This window comes from Alosa sapidissima, chromosome 18 (assembly GCF_018492685.1).
Source record: "Alosa sapidissima isolate fAloSap1 chromosome 18, fAloSap1.pri, whole genome shotgun sequence".
In the NCBI taxonomy this organism is placed as follows: Eukaryota; Metazoa; Chordata; class Actinopteri; order Clupeiformes; family Clupeidae; genus Alosa; species Alosa sapidissima.
In genome coordinates this window covers 7,664,949-7,678,787 of record NC_055974.1, presented here as the reverse complement: position 1 = coordinate 7,678,787, position 13,839 = coordinate 7,664,949, and the positions used below count along the sequence as shown (strand labels likewise).

Below are 13,839 nucleotides of genomic sequence, written 5' to 3'. Positions count from 1 at the left end.
GTTTGTGTTCGTATATCTGTATTAAGATGGAAATTATGCAGTGAAGTTGTAGTAAAATGACACTCTGAACCAGCATTTGGGAGCAGAAATGAATAAAGGAATGAATGCTTCTCTCCCATTGACCTTTCTCTCTCTCTCTCTCTCCCTCTCTCTGTCTCTCATCCCTCTTTTCATTCCAACCCTTTTCACAAACCTCCACGTCCACTTTCTGCCGTCCATCATGGACACGTCTTGCTGCAGAAAGGCAAACTGGACGACCTCAACTCCATCATGAGCAGCCAGCACATGTACAAGTTCTACGACGAGCCGTGGGTGGAGTTCATCGAGCTGGACGTGGACGAGCCCAACGACAAGGCCAGCAACTCGGACACGCAGCACCTGCTGGGCGGTCACGCTGGCCACGGCGGCTGCCTGGGCTCGTCGCACACGCTCAGCCTCAAGGACGACGACTCGGGCCGAGCCAGCTGCTACGACCCTGAGCTGCCCATGGACGCCGAGGCCGTGCTGATGGCCGCCCTGCTCCCCCGAACTGACCCGACCAAGGCCAGGGAGGGTAGCTGCGGTGGAGGAGACGATCCGGTTCAGGTGATGACCAGTTCGGGTTCCCCCACCCCCGGCGTCACGTCCGGCCCAGGTACCCCAGCCATGGGCAGTTTAGCCGGCTCCCAGCAGACCCACCAGCAGTCCCAGGTCAGCTGCGGGCCGAACTGGGCCACCATGGACTTCTACGCCCAGGTCAGCGACGTGACCCCTGCGGGCGGCGTGGTGCTCTCACCGGGCTCGCTCCTGACGCAGAGCACGACGTCAGAGAAGGAGGAGGAGAAGAAGAATAGCCAGGACGAGAAGGCCAATGAGAAAGGGCAGGCCGGGGAGAGGATCGAAGAGGGCAAGGAGAAAACGATGACCAAGAAGAGGAAGGACGAGGAGGACGTGCTCAAGTTCCAGCTGCTGGTGGTCAACCCAGAGGGCGGTTACGCCACAGAGTGCGTCGCCTGGCAGGTCAGTGGTGAAGCCCCGCCAGGGATGACGCCTGGCTCCTACACGGTCACACCACACCCTCCACCACCCCCTGCTCCTCTGGACAAGGAACCGGCCGGAGGGCCTCAGAGGGACCCGACCACGTGTCCGGCCTCTCCATCCACCCCCGGGGACTACCAGAGCCCCTACCTGCTCCCCGACACCAACCCAGCAGTGCTGACCATGGCCCCCTTGTCCGACTACACGGTGGTCCAGGACGTGGACTCCCAACACAGCCTGCTGCTCAACGCCTCCGAACCACAGCCCGCGCCGAACTCCGGCAAACACCTCCCCGCCATGCCGGTCATGCCCATGGGCTACCTGAGTCCAGACCTGCTGGGTAACCTCATGCCCTGAGCTCCTGGTGTGCGTGGGAAAGGGAGGGGAGGAAGCCACACACTGGGCCGCAGGCAGTCTCAATCTACCTTAATATTGCTTCAAACCAAAGTCGCAAAAGATCGGTGGGACAGTGACATGAAAGGTCTCGGAGAGTTGCGGGAATGTCATTTTGGAGCGAGTGCTGGAGGAAAGTACGGGATAGAGAGAGAGAGAGAGAGAGGTAGATGTTTTGTCTGGCTGAATGGGATATGGTGGTGCTCAAGTCATGGCTCATGTCGGTAAACATATTTGACTGTCAAATTTGATGCCTGGGAAAATCGACACCCCAGTTCCACTAAATCCAGAAAGTGCAAAGTGTGCGTGCAGACACAGTGTACACACCAACACAGGTACACATGGCAAAGTCCAGACGGACGGCAAACGTACAAATTGCCAAAGTGTCCTTTAGTAGACACAAAGGGCATCGATGGTTTGTCATTCAAAGAGATGGTGACACAGCCTCTCAATGAAAATTAGAAGATAAATGAGGATTTCATTCACATATCCAGTCCATCAATAGTAATAGATAGCAGAGTTTCAGTCTGCCTGGTAACAACATGGAGAATCTGACAACACTAGTTACGCCCATCATTATGGGATGGATCTGTGAAACTGGACTTCACAATAGAGAACATACAAACAAAAAACATGCCCCACACAGGACCTTATGCATAAATACATCAAGTGCCGATTGCACATTGGTGTTCCTCTCAGAAATAAAGGAATACAGCTATGGAGTTTGCAAAGAGGAAGCCAAAATGAACATGTTTTCTTAATTAAGCTAATGGTCTGGCAAGAAATTGATGGCTACATTGCTATTGAATGTCTGTTCCTTGTTACACTAATGTGCTATGAGGATTGAAAATCCAAATCATATTTTTCAACATGTGAAAAATGTTCATGTTCAGTATTACCATATAATGCATAAATGATTGTTTTTATATACCGAAACTTAGTGTCTTAATCGGAAGAGAATGTCATGGTAATGCTATGGCCTTTGTGCAAACTGACATTTGGGACTTTGTCACAGAGCAAGCACAAACATCATTTGTGTGGATGCACTTTTGAGCAAATGGCAGTAGTTAGTGTTTGAAAATACAAAAGAGCGATTAGTAGAGTTGCCCTTTGGTCAGATTTTAGGACTGTAAAACTAAAATGGTAAGAGTGACATTTTTATATATATATAAAAAAATGCAACTGTATCTGCTTTGCCCCCTTTTGTAGCATACAAAGCCAGTTTATCTGTGAACATACACATACTTATTCCAATTACACAGCTATGATTATTAGCATGTCCTGAAATGTTTTTTAAATGGGAAGTTTAGCATAAACCTACACTATACTTGTAAGGAAGATCTAACTGGAAGTTGTGCCAATGTGTTATGTTTTATATGATTTGTTTGACATTTATTTTCTACCTGTGTTTTATGAATATTATATTTTTCCCGCCATGCTAAGAGAGAGAGAGAGAGAGAGAGAGAGAGAGCTCTTTTAATGTGTCTTGCATCTGACACTTTGTCTTGTAACCGTATCTTCGATCCTGCACCTGGATTATTCTTGGATGTGCGTGATAAAACTGTGCTGTTGCATCTGACATAAAGCTACAATATGTGCACAAATACAAAGACCCAATGCATGCAATAAATGGAAAGATACAAATGCTATACATATGATCCGATCACAGTTACATGCAGCACTGTGTTTAGTGGTGTATTTGTACATGCAAACTAAAAATGGAGTTTAGGTTATAGTCTAAAAGTGAAACTTTCTTCTAAAAGGAAAACTGCTAGCAGATAGCTGAAAATGAAGAGGTTGTTTGTAGATATGAAGTTTGTACACACAAAAAATAAGCTAGCAAGAGTATAACAGTATTGGAAGTAAGTGAAGTAAGGTTAGGTACAATGTTTGTGGGTTTACATTCTATTATCTCCTGTATTCAAATATAGGCAGTACATGTAGAATTATTTTATGGCTGTAAATATACAACACAAGCATGATGAGCAATGTGCCATGCTATGTACTACATGCTAAACAAACTTGCCTTACTGGTGTACTTCAAGCCTGAAACGAACTGCTGCTTTTACTGCTGATCAAACCAGCATGTCAATGTCAAAACAGATGTCTTAATGAATCATTATTTCATGCGTAGCCGAGCACTATTTGCCTGGCTGTGCGTTTGATGTGTCTTTCTGTATACTTCTGCACTTCTGCTCATATCACTCTTGCCTGTGTTTATCGTCTCTGTTGTGTAGATGCCTTTACTGTACATAAAATATATGAAGGAAAAAAAAAAAAAAATATATATATATATATATATATATATCTAAATGTCTAGAGGAAATAATAACATTTAGAATTAAGTCTTGTTTACATGTTAGAAGAGGATCAGATTTACTGGCCATGTGGAAGGGACACATGGGAATATAGTGATTGTATCCATATAGTGTAAACATCCGACCACTGCAGTCATGTATAAGAGTACACTACGATATTTTCTAAACAGCATTTTGGAGAGTCCTGAGTCATTTGTCATTTACGTGCCATTTACCTTTAAAGACTGTGACGCAGGAGCAGCTTTTAAAGCCTGAAACAAAATATATATTTGTAGCTTTCCTATCTTCAGTGTTTTACTCCTCTTTTTGATGCAAGAGTACCAGCGTCTGTGATATGTCACCTGTCATATTGAAGGAAGAATGTGCCAATGAAAAATGTAGTTATATAATGAATATATTTTACATCAGCAAATGGTCTGGAATAAACATGTTTAGAATAACCCTCCATGGTCATCACTTCTTCTTTCTGCTTAGGTTTTGTAAGATGTTTGTAAGTCACGAATCCTTCATACTAAATAAAATAAAATAAAAAAACGTTGGATTTTACATCCTTTCAGCTTACTTTGTCAGGTAAAGCCATATGTCATATTTTTAAATATTGATAAGCATATCTTATCTATGCCATATCTTAAAATATAGATAAGCAACATTTGGTAGTGGTGTTCGCTACTAACACTTCATTGTATTGCTAATATTCAAATACGTGTACTTTATGAATAGAAAAGAAATAGGCATATGTTTTCCATTGGTAGTCTCATCTAGTGTCCATCTCAGTCTATTTAGTGTTCAGCCATGTGATTGTGAAGTGTGCCTTTAAAAGGCATGATGTTTTGTAGGGAGTGGTGCATTAAACAAGTAAAAATAAGCCCAGGGATGTCAGTGGGCTGAGAGTGTGTCAGATCCATAAAGTGTGCAGCACAGCCAGACTGTTATCTGTGGGCTTTCGCTAAGTGGGTACAGAGGCGTTTGGAGGACCCTCTGGCTCGGAAAGCAGATCGGGCAATTAGGAGACCCTGTGTACTTAGCAACACTGCGTGGGGTTGATTGAATCTGAGGGGCAGCCTCTCACAGATGTGCTGGAAGGACATTGCAGGTAATTGGCCATAAGTCACTGCTGGCCTGTATTGAATCTTTGGGCCAATTACTCCCCATCAAGCCGCCCACCCTGACCACCTTTTATTGCCTCGGGTTTGCTTGTTGACCTTTTCCCCCATGTGAACTAAATGATGATTCAGATATGTTTTTGTTGCTTTGGATACTTGATAAAAAGCAAAGGTTTGGAGTTTTCATGATGCAATCATTGTGTAAGGTCTTTCTGTACATACTGTTTTCCCCCTGCCAGTGGTTATTATTTTTGCCCAAATAATTGCCATGGCTTTTGTTTTAAATTAAAGCATGATAATGACAGGTCCACATTTGAAGATTCCTATTATTTAAATCAACTGGATTTTCTGTCTTTGTAGACTAAAGGCAGAAATGTTTTGCTGTCTTTTATCTAGCCTGTGGGACCATGTTAGCTCACACATAAACTAACGCCTGGGAACAATTTAAGGGGCACTGATTGGGGAAGTTGGAGATTATTAGGCAGCCTTTGAGCGCCACCTGCTGCTGTACATCAGCAACTACAGCATTTCTTCTCATACGGTAGGCTACACTATTTGCTTTTTCAGCATCTATTTTATTGCCAGTTCCTACTCGGACATCCTCTCAGAACACCGCCAAGGCCTCAAACGGTAACGATTTACGATAGTTTTACCAAATAAGTGTAGCCTACTGTGTGTTAGGAGGGCAGAAAGACAATAACACATAATTCCAGCTCACATGTATGGACCTGAGGATGATCAAAACAACCCTAATAATCTCCATCTGATCCAGTAGCACAATGTGTAGTTGTTTATCCTCAAAGCATTTCACCCATCTCTCAGGCACATCAAGATGGTCTGAGCATTTAGTCTATCTTGCACTTAACAATATATGCTCACCTGGCTACTTAGGCCTAATCTAGATTTTGTTTGTGTGTGTGTTGTCCATATGCAGTAAACCAGAGCAATTATGCAGGAAATCAGCCTACTTGACTGTATCAAGCCTACCTGACTGTATCACTCTGTGAAAAGTTTTACTGTAGTCTATACTATCAAGCGACCTATAGCTGCATTTTCTATATCTTACCCTGTTTTTTTCTGACTGGATTTTCATTATTCTGGATTCTCTTTTTAGCCACCTTATCTAAGTCACAGTTACAGTGTGAACTAAGAGGTGCTAGTTTGTATGGACTATGTCATTCACCCACCCTACAAATTCAGTGCATGTGAAGTCTGTCTCATATTTCATGTAGCCAATAGCCTTGCCTAACAATCTTTACTACATCAAGTATCAAAACTGTAGTTTTGGAGGAATTATTTGTAGTTCATATGCAGGAAATGTAATATTTGGACATGAAATAACTACATTGAAGTATACTGCATTTGACTGCATTTGACTGCAATTTACTTCAGAAAATTCAATATTTTGGACATGGAGTTGTTTTGTAAGGGTATTCTTACAAAAGACAAAGAGTCAGTTGATTCCAGTTCATTTTATTTCTGCTGTCAAGTTTTTATTTCACAGTCCATCATTTAATCATTTCAGTCACACTCCCACATTCATCATTCTCACATTTTCCATACAAGGCATCAGGTACTCCAGAGAAGTCTTTTCTGGAGACCATCATAGAGTATGCAACATGTGTCCATCTGAACAAGATCCTGTCCTGCATTTCAGGTAACCTTTTCATCTCTCATTTTCCATCTTACTTATAAACTTAAACTGGGGTATTTTTTGTAGTTTTACATGTTTGTAAAATGTTGTGCTTTCTGTGAGCAATTGTCTGCATATATACTGTATCACTCGAAAAAGGATAAAAATGTGACATTTGTGAAATTTGTATGTGCAATGTAGTATTTAACATAGTGCTTTTTAAGTGATGTTCTACATAATAATGAATTATTCGCCTTAGATATTGCTTATTGTTAGATATTGCTACTACATAGCTGTTCCTTTGGTCCATCAGTGTAAGTCATTTGCACTAGCAAAAAACCCATCCCTTCAGCCTACAATCAAAACACGAAATTTAATCTCCATCTCACCGATAACTGAATTCAACTAACTTTAATTTGAACACATCTCTTTTATTTAGTTGGATCTGAAGGTCTTATGTGAGATCTCGCCTCTCCCCCACTCTATATTGCATAGCATCGGACAGGCACCACTAGAGCATAGTTTCTGCACCTGACTTCATAATGGCAACAAAGGGCATTTTGGGGGTGAAATGATATCTACATAATACCTCTGTAAAGCCAGGACTGAGGGAAACACCAGACCCTTGTGTACTCAAAAATGTAGTTCTGTATTTATACTACTTGTGAGGTTAAATGCAACAAAGGCTGCTTATCTTTAAATGCTTGATGGTGGTTTTGAGTCTTACATTAAAATGAAGTCGCTAGCTACCACTTCCTTTTAAATGTAAATGGCATGTGACCATATCCTGATTGTACTTTATAGGGAATTCCAATTTCCATATACCATATCCATATTCCAATTTCCATATTTCCACATATAAGAAATAATCACTAGTTATATCTTAACTAAATTACAGGGAAGCTATGTTACTGCCGAATTGGTTTAAAACCTTCATTTAAAGGACACAATATGGTCTGATGTTGGCCTCATAGTCTGGGTAATACTACCTGGTAAGATAGTACCAGCCTTCTGAACCTGCCGTGAGGAGCACCTCCAAAAGATGTTAAAACTGAGCGCCAGTGAGAGACAGTCACAGAGCCGTGTGGCGGTCTGCTTAGATCTCCCCCTGTCACAATCAGGTGGTGGTGGAGGGGCCCGTCTCGGTTCAGGCTCACCTGGGCTGCTGCTGTCAGGCAGCGGGGGGCGCCCGGCGTCACTGTCAGTTCTCCTTGACCGCCTGGTGGTCGCCCACTGCCCCCAGGCCGAGCTGTCACTGTCAGGAGGCCGGGAGAGCCTCTTTTCAGTGTCAGCGGCCCTCGCCGTTGCCGGCGTCCAGCAGCTGCCGTCAGTGTCAGCATCAGCTGGAGGGGCCCTGCAGAGCGTTGGACCACTCTCAGCTGTGCTTGGACTTTCAGCGGGGCACCTTCTGTGCTCACGGCTGTCTGTGGTCCTCCTCCTGCCTGACCTCCCTAACATGCCTGACCTGAGCCTGACCCAACCCCTGTTCCAGGCCCAGATCCATGGGGACCTGAGCCTGAGCCTGACCCTGCTGGAGGAGGTGGGGGTGCTGGTGCTGGTGCTGCTGCACCCGCTGCTGGAAGAGCTGGTGCACGTGCTGTTGCCGCCGCTGGCCCACGGTGTCGTGCTGGTGCACCTGCTCCTGCCGCTGCTGCTGCTGTTGTTGCTGCTTACCGTGGTCGTGGCAGCGGGAGTGGTCATGCCCGTGGGCTACACCACGCTCACCGTGAGTGTGACCTTGGCCTTGATGGCTGCCGTGGTCTGCGCCATGGTTGTGACTGTGACCATGATGGCTGCCGTGGTCTACGCCATGGTTGTGACCGTGACCATGATGGCTGCCGTGGTCTGCGCCATGATCATTGTTGGGTACACTGTGGTTGTAACTAGGGTCACATTCGTCTAGTGTTGCTTCACTCTGCAAAGACGAGAAATAACCTATAAGCATGACATATTTGTTTCTTGATTCTTGGAAGCCATTTAATAAACAATTTAACAGATTAATTGAAAATCGACCATCAGGATCTACCTCCAAATAACATTTTCCACAGGTCGAATTGCAGTATGTCTGTCTTATTGCGTGCTCAATGTATGGTGTTGACAGTATAGAATATGGAAGGGATACGTGGTGTGTAAGAAGTCCACATCTGTAGGAAGAATAGACAACAAAATTAGTATTACATGAAATATTGCATGCAAAGACTCAAGTTAACATTAGATATTGTAAGATATTGTAGTGTACTTTCCATTAATAGTTTACAGGTATATCTGGCAATTGACTACCCATTGATTCTCACCGTGTGCAATAAACAGCAACAAACATACACACACACGCACACGCACACACACACACACACACACACACACACACACAATGAAAAGCACATCTGAAAACAAAGTGGTTCTAACCTGTCATAGATCAAGAAGTCATCCTTTTCCCCATTTAGGAGCTTCCAAACGTCTTGCCGGTCGTACGGACTTTGGCCATAAAGGGGGATGTGTTCCGGTAGCTGCTCCGCCAGCTTGTTGTGCAGTCTGCGTGCATGCTCTGCCTTGTCATTCACCACCATGTAGGAGATGTTCCTCAGGCCCTGCTCCTCCAGCTTCAGGCGCAGCCCGTCCAATCTGCCCAAGCAAACACATGGGGCATTAAAGCTGCAGTTGGCAAATCTGACAGATTGAGGGGACTTTTGAATAACTCTCATGCCCCTCCCCCACTACCACCGAGCACCCTCTCATCGAGTTCGTGCTCGTCAGTGCGCACCAGACTGCACCAGACTGTGATTGACAGTCAGATCTCACACAGCCCTGCTCTGATTGGACTCGAAGAACCGGGAGTTGTAGATTTTTGCAAAACAAATAACAGGCTCTAGGTGGAGGTGGAAGTGCAGGTTTTTTTCTAAAACCGGCTGATTTATGTTGTTCTGTCAGAGTATAGTGTCGGTTTCAGTGAATATGATCAAAAAAATCTTGCCAACTGCAGCTTTAAGACCAAATACCCGCACGGTTGGCTTTTACACATGGGGCATTAAGACCAAATACCCACACGGTTGGCTTTTACACATACTGCGCCATTATTTAAAACAAGGCAAAGTCCTCGTGCAGTAAACATAGCTTTCATGATGTGGCATGTGAGAGCACTGAGCTGACTCATTAGATTTTGCCTGTGGTCTTAAATTAGTAAATAGATTTTGCCTGTGGTCTTAAATTAGCAAATAGATTTTGCTTAGCTATTAGATTAGCTTTTAGTTAGACTTAAGACGTTGCACTTTTGCCACCTTTCAAATTAGGGCCCACTGTGTAGAGTGAGTTGATGAGTACATACTTGGACGCCTGCACAAGGCAGAAAGATCAGCTGGCCTGAAAGAGCGCCACCACCGTCACCCTGCCCATGGACTCCTTCATGGGCTCCAGCTCCCCGATCGTCCAGCGAGGCGCCGGCTTGCAGCGGGTGCCCCCTGAGCTGCCTGTCTCTCCGCCGCTTCCAGGGAGCAGGCAGAGAGACAGTGCCAGGACCAGCCCCTTCCACATGGCCTCCACTCTCTCTGGTCGTGCTCCTGGATGGACACACACACACACACACACACACACACACACACACACACACACACACACACACACAGACAGGAAGGTGGGGAGGGGGTGGTGGGGATTAGGGCAGGGTTGCAGCATAATTTTAGCATGCAGGAAGGCAAAACAATACTTGATCTCTACAAACACATCTCTACGAACTAGAAATGGTGAAACAGTTTGGCATTTGAATGTGCTAAAATTTGTAAACAACAAATGAAATGGTTTTGATTTAGGAAAGGGATTGTGCAACATAATGGCATGCAGGAACATGCACATAGATAAGTGCGTAGTTTGTCTTGGCACAGGCATCATTCAACAGTCATCATTCTAATCAGACTTTAGATGTGCACAAAACTGCTCTGATACACAAAATTGGTCAGAATGATAATAATTTTTGCCATAATCTATATCTATCTATCTACTTATTTTTTAGGTAAAACCATAAAATAAAAAAAAAATATTTGGAAAAAATAAACTCTTTTATTTATTGCTGTTAGATGTACACAGCTTCTTTCGATGAGCAAACTTCCTGAAAACACCCAAATAATATTTCTCAGGCATGCACACATGCAGACAGATCAAACAAAATCCAAGTCTTAAAACTAAATTATGTCGTTTTTTCCCCCTCAATCCAGCATTTGTCCTAATCTAATCTTCTTCATGCTAACATCTGTGCTGAACTGTGACCAGCAAAAAGGACAGGAAAAGCAGAACACAAGAACGCTGTACTGACTTACTGTGTCAAACAGTCAGGTCTCCAGTCCTGATCTCTCCCACACAACTCCTCAAAAACATTCCACTCCCCTGCAGCACCCCCTATTTATACTCCAGTTGTTTTTCTCCTCTGAAACGGGGACAAAGGTCAACCTGGAGACATTTTCTTGCTTTTTTTTTTTTTTTACGGCTGAATTCATCCTGAACTGTAACAGATGACAGAATATTAAAACAGGAAAAAGTTTGCCAGAAAAAAAAGTTGCAACCTGTGATACATATTTATTTGTAATTTCATTCCCAATTGTAAGACAAACCAACTTTCTGTCTCTTTTCCGTTTAATTTCCCTGTGCTAATCTGTGCAGACATCACATGCAGACATTGTATTCCGATCCTGTTTGTTCATGGGATTTGATTAGAGATGGGTGCCTTCCATGCATGTAAGAGTTCACTTTTGCAGTCATACAAAGTCACACACACCACAGAGAAAACCACACAAGGATCAGCTGTTTGTAAGAGCCTGTACTGATAAGAAAGTCATGCAGGGAGATGGGTAGGCTATCTCCTGAGATTTTCTCCTGCATCAGCACTTCTTTCTTTGCAGTCTCAGCATTTTCTCAAACAGCAGGGAAAGTTACAATTGCTGATGTTAACAGCAACATTCAGAAATATGTAGAAATATTAAGTCCCATTTTAAGCATTTTGCCGAAATTATGATTAAGCAAATATGAGAAATTGGCTATACATTTAACCCTCTAATTTCAGGCATTAAATGAATTTATTACAAAAACGCATGACCAAATGATCCCCATCTAATTTAACAGGGTGATGTTCTAACCTGATTAGACTGCATTTGACCTCCAAGGACACAGTGACCGACAGTTACAGATAGCTCATACCATAAATTGATTGACATCAGCACAATAACAGTGGGAACACTTAACTATTATATAGCAACAAGGAAGAGTCCCATCAGTTTTAACAGTTAGTGCCTTTGCTCAGAGGAACATGCCATGTCATGCAGTCTGACCTAATTTGTGTTACATGCTGTAAATTGAGCAAGAGTTAATATTTCACTAGAGAACACTGGGTTCTGTTGGGGGAAGAGAATACCATAGTCCTAGTTGAGCAAGACGATTCTGTTTTAAAAAAGTCAAATGACAATTCTACTCTACTTGTCAAATGCATAAAATTGTTCCTCACAGCAAAGCTTTCCCTTGTGTATTTGCTGGGCCTATATACAGTATGTACACAGTCCTAGCAGTTGAGCTGATTGGCTGTTACAATCAAATATCCACAACATTTGTTGCACTAATAAACTCAGCCACCAGCTTACACTAATATATCAGGCATGGTGCCAACTGCATAGTAAGAGGAAGACTGAATGTCAGTTCATGTTAGTTGGACAAGAAGAAGTGATTTGGAAAAATAATGAGCAAACCACTCAGTGGCTGTTGGGAACAGAGCTGAATTTAGATGCCCTTTATGTGTCCTGCATGCCCATACAGAATTATATCATATAAAACATGTTGCTTTACTGTAGTGTGCAGAGGTTTGTCCATGTGTGCTGTCTATGACATTATCAGGGGTTAAATAAATCACACCACGCACACCATAGCCTCTTGTCACCTTTTAGTGTGTGTTTTTTGCATATAGAGCACAAAACGAACTCAATAAACACATTTCCTTATTTCAAGATATGTCTGTGCCAGTATCTTGTGATGTGGTCGTGGAGCTTCAAACTTGGCATACTGCATCACGGCCACATTCTCTGGATACACAACACATTTTATGAAATTCCGTTCCTGTAGAGGACGCTGTAACTGACTCTTTGGAATGTATATACCTGGGCCCGATCAGCAAAACTTACAAACTTGCTGATTATTATATTGTGAGTTTACCTCTCCTCATTTTGCAATGGCCCAGACATACTTGCACATACATGCAGACACAAGCCTGCCGCACGCTCTCTCTCTTTCTCTCTCTCACTCTCTCTCTCTCTCTCACACACACACGCACACACACACACACACACACACACACACACACACACACACACACACACATTGACGAGTAAACACAAACTTGAAACTTTGATTTGACAGTCAAAAAAATAAACTGAAGGAAGAGAATGAATTCCAGAGTATCACCACAAAAAGTTTGAAGAGGAGCGCTTTCTTGAGTCAAAGCTGTATGTTTGAGCTGGTTTGAGATGCTCTTTGGATGGGAAACTGATAATCAAAAGAAGAAGTTCCCAGGCCTGGATTACACTAGCACCAGTTTGGGCTATAGTTAGAGTTGCTTACACATCAGCTTTATTCCCCAAATGCAGCCATATATAGAGATACAGTAAACTGTAAAGGTGTTGTTCCTTAGTATTTTATTGTCCTTTATGGTTATGGTTATGGTCCAGGCTTTGATTTTCATAATTTTAGGGGCAAGGCCACTTGGACTTGGAAGCCAAAGTTAACTATACAGTAGGCTATATAAAAATGATCAAAGTTGTTTATAGCCTATTAACAGCAGTAGACCTGCATCACTGTATGAAACATTACAAAAACATGAAACACGACATATTACATAGAACTGTAAATCATCTGATTTTAATATTTACAGATTTATATTTAACATTTATTTTCTATTTGGCCTGTTATGAAATCATGTATTGAACCATTTAAGCACAGCAGCTTTAAGAAACTGAAATAGTCTACATGCATGCTTAGCATTTTGTGATCATTAAGGCTGCATTGACAAACTCTTAGTCAGCTGTTCTCTGATTTTAATATTTACAGATATCTAGGCAATATTTGTAACATTTATTTTGTATTTGGCCTGTTATGAAATTATGTATTGAACATAACAATTGTGAAACTTAAAGCCCAAAGTTGGAGACATGCATGTCAAAACTGGATTACTCTGAAATGGCTAATTGTACAGGGGACTGCTTTACACCTTTGTATTCGGTAAGGTCTGCTGTTTATGTGGTTTGTCATGTGTTGAGTGAAGTGTTCATGAAGTATTCCACCGAGGTGAATGGGTAGGGAGATTCACACAGAACTGTATGTAGAATAATATGATTAAATTTAAAATTAC

The 13,839-nt window shown here is 42.8% G+C and overlaps 1 protein-coding gene and 1 pseudogene across 1 annotated transcript in view; one reads left to right on the top strand and one right to left on the bottom strand.

Annotated features, from left to right (window-relative positions):
- Positions 1-4,173, top strand: part of ghra (growth hormone receptor a) — a 35,449-nt gene extending 31,276 nt beyond the window's left edge. Inside the window, exon 9 of the mRNA XM_042069797.1 lies at positions 241-4,173. Within this exon, the coding sequence (XP_041925731.1) occupies positions 241-1,374 (1,134 nt within the window). The 3' untranslated portion in view covers positions 1,375-4,173. The remainder of the gene's footprint in view (positions 1-240) is intronic.
- Positions 4,174-7,576: 3,403 nt separating this feature from the next.
- Positions 7,577-10,836, bottom strand: LOC121689336 (annotated as a pseudogene).
- Between the last annotated feature and the right edge of the window lie 3,003 nt (positions 10,837-13,839).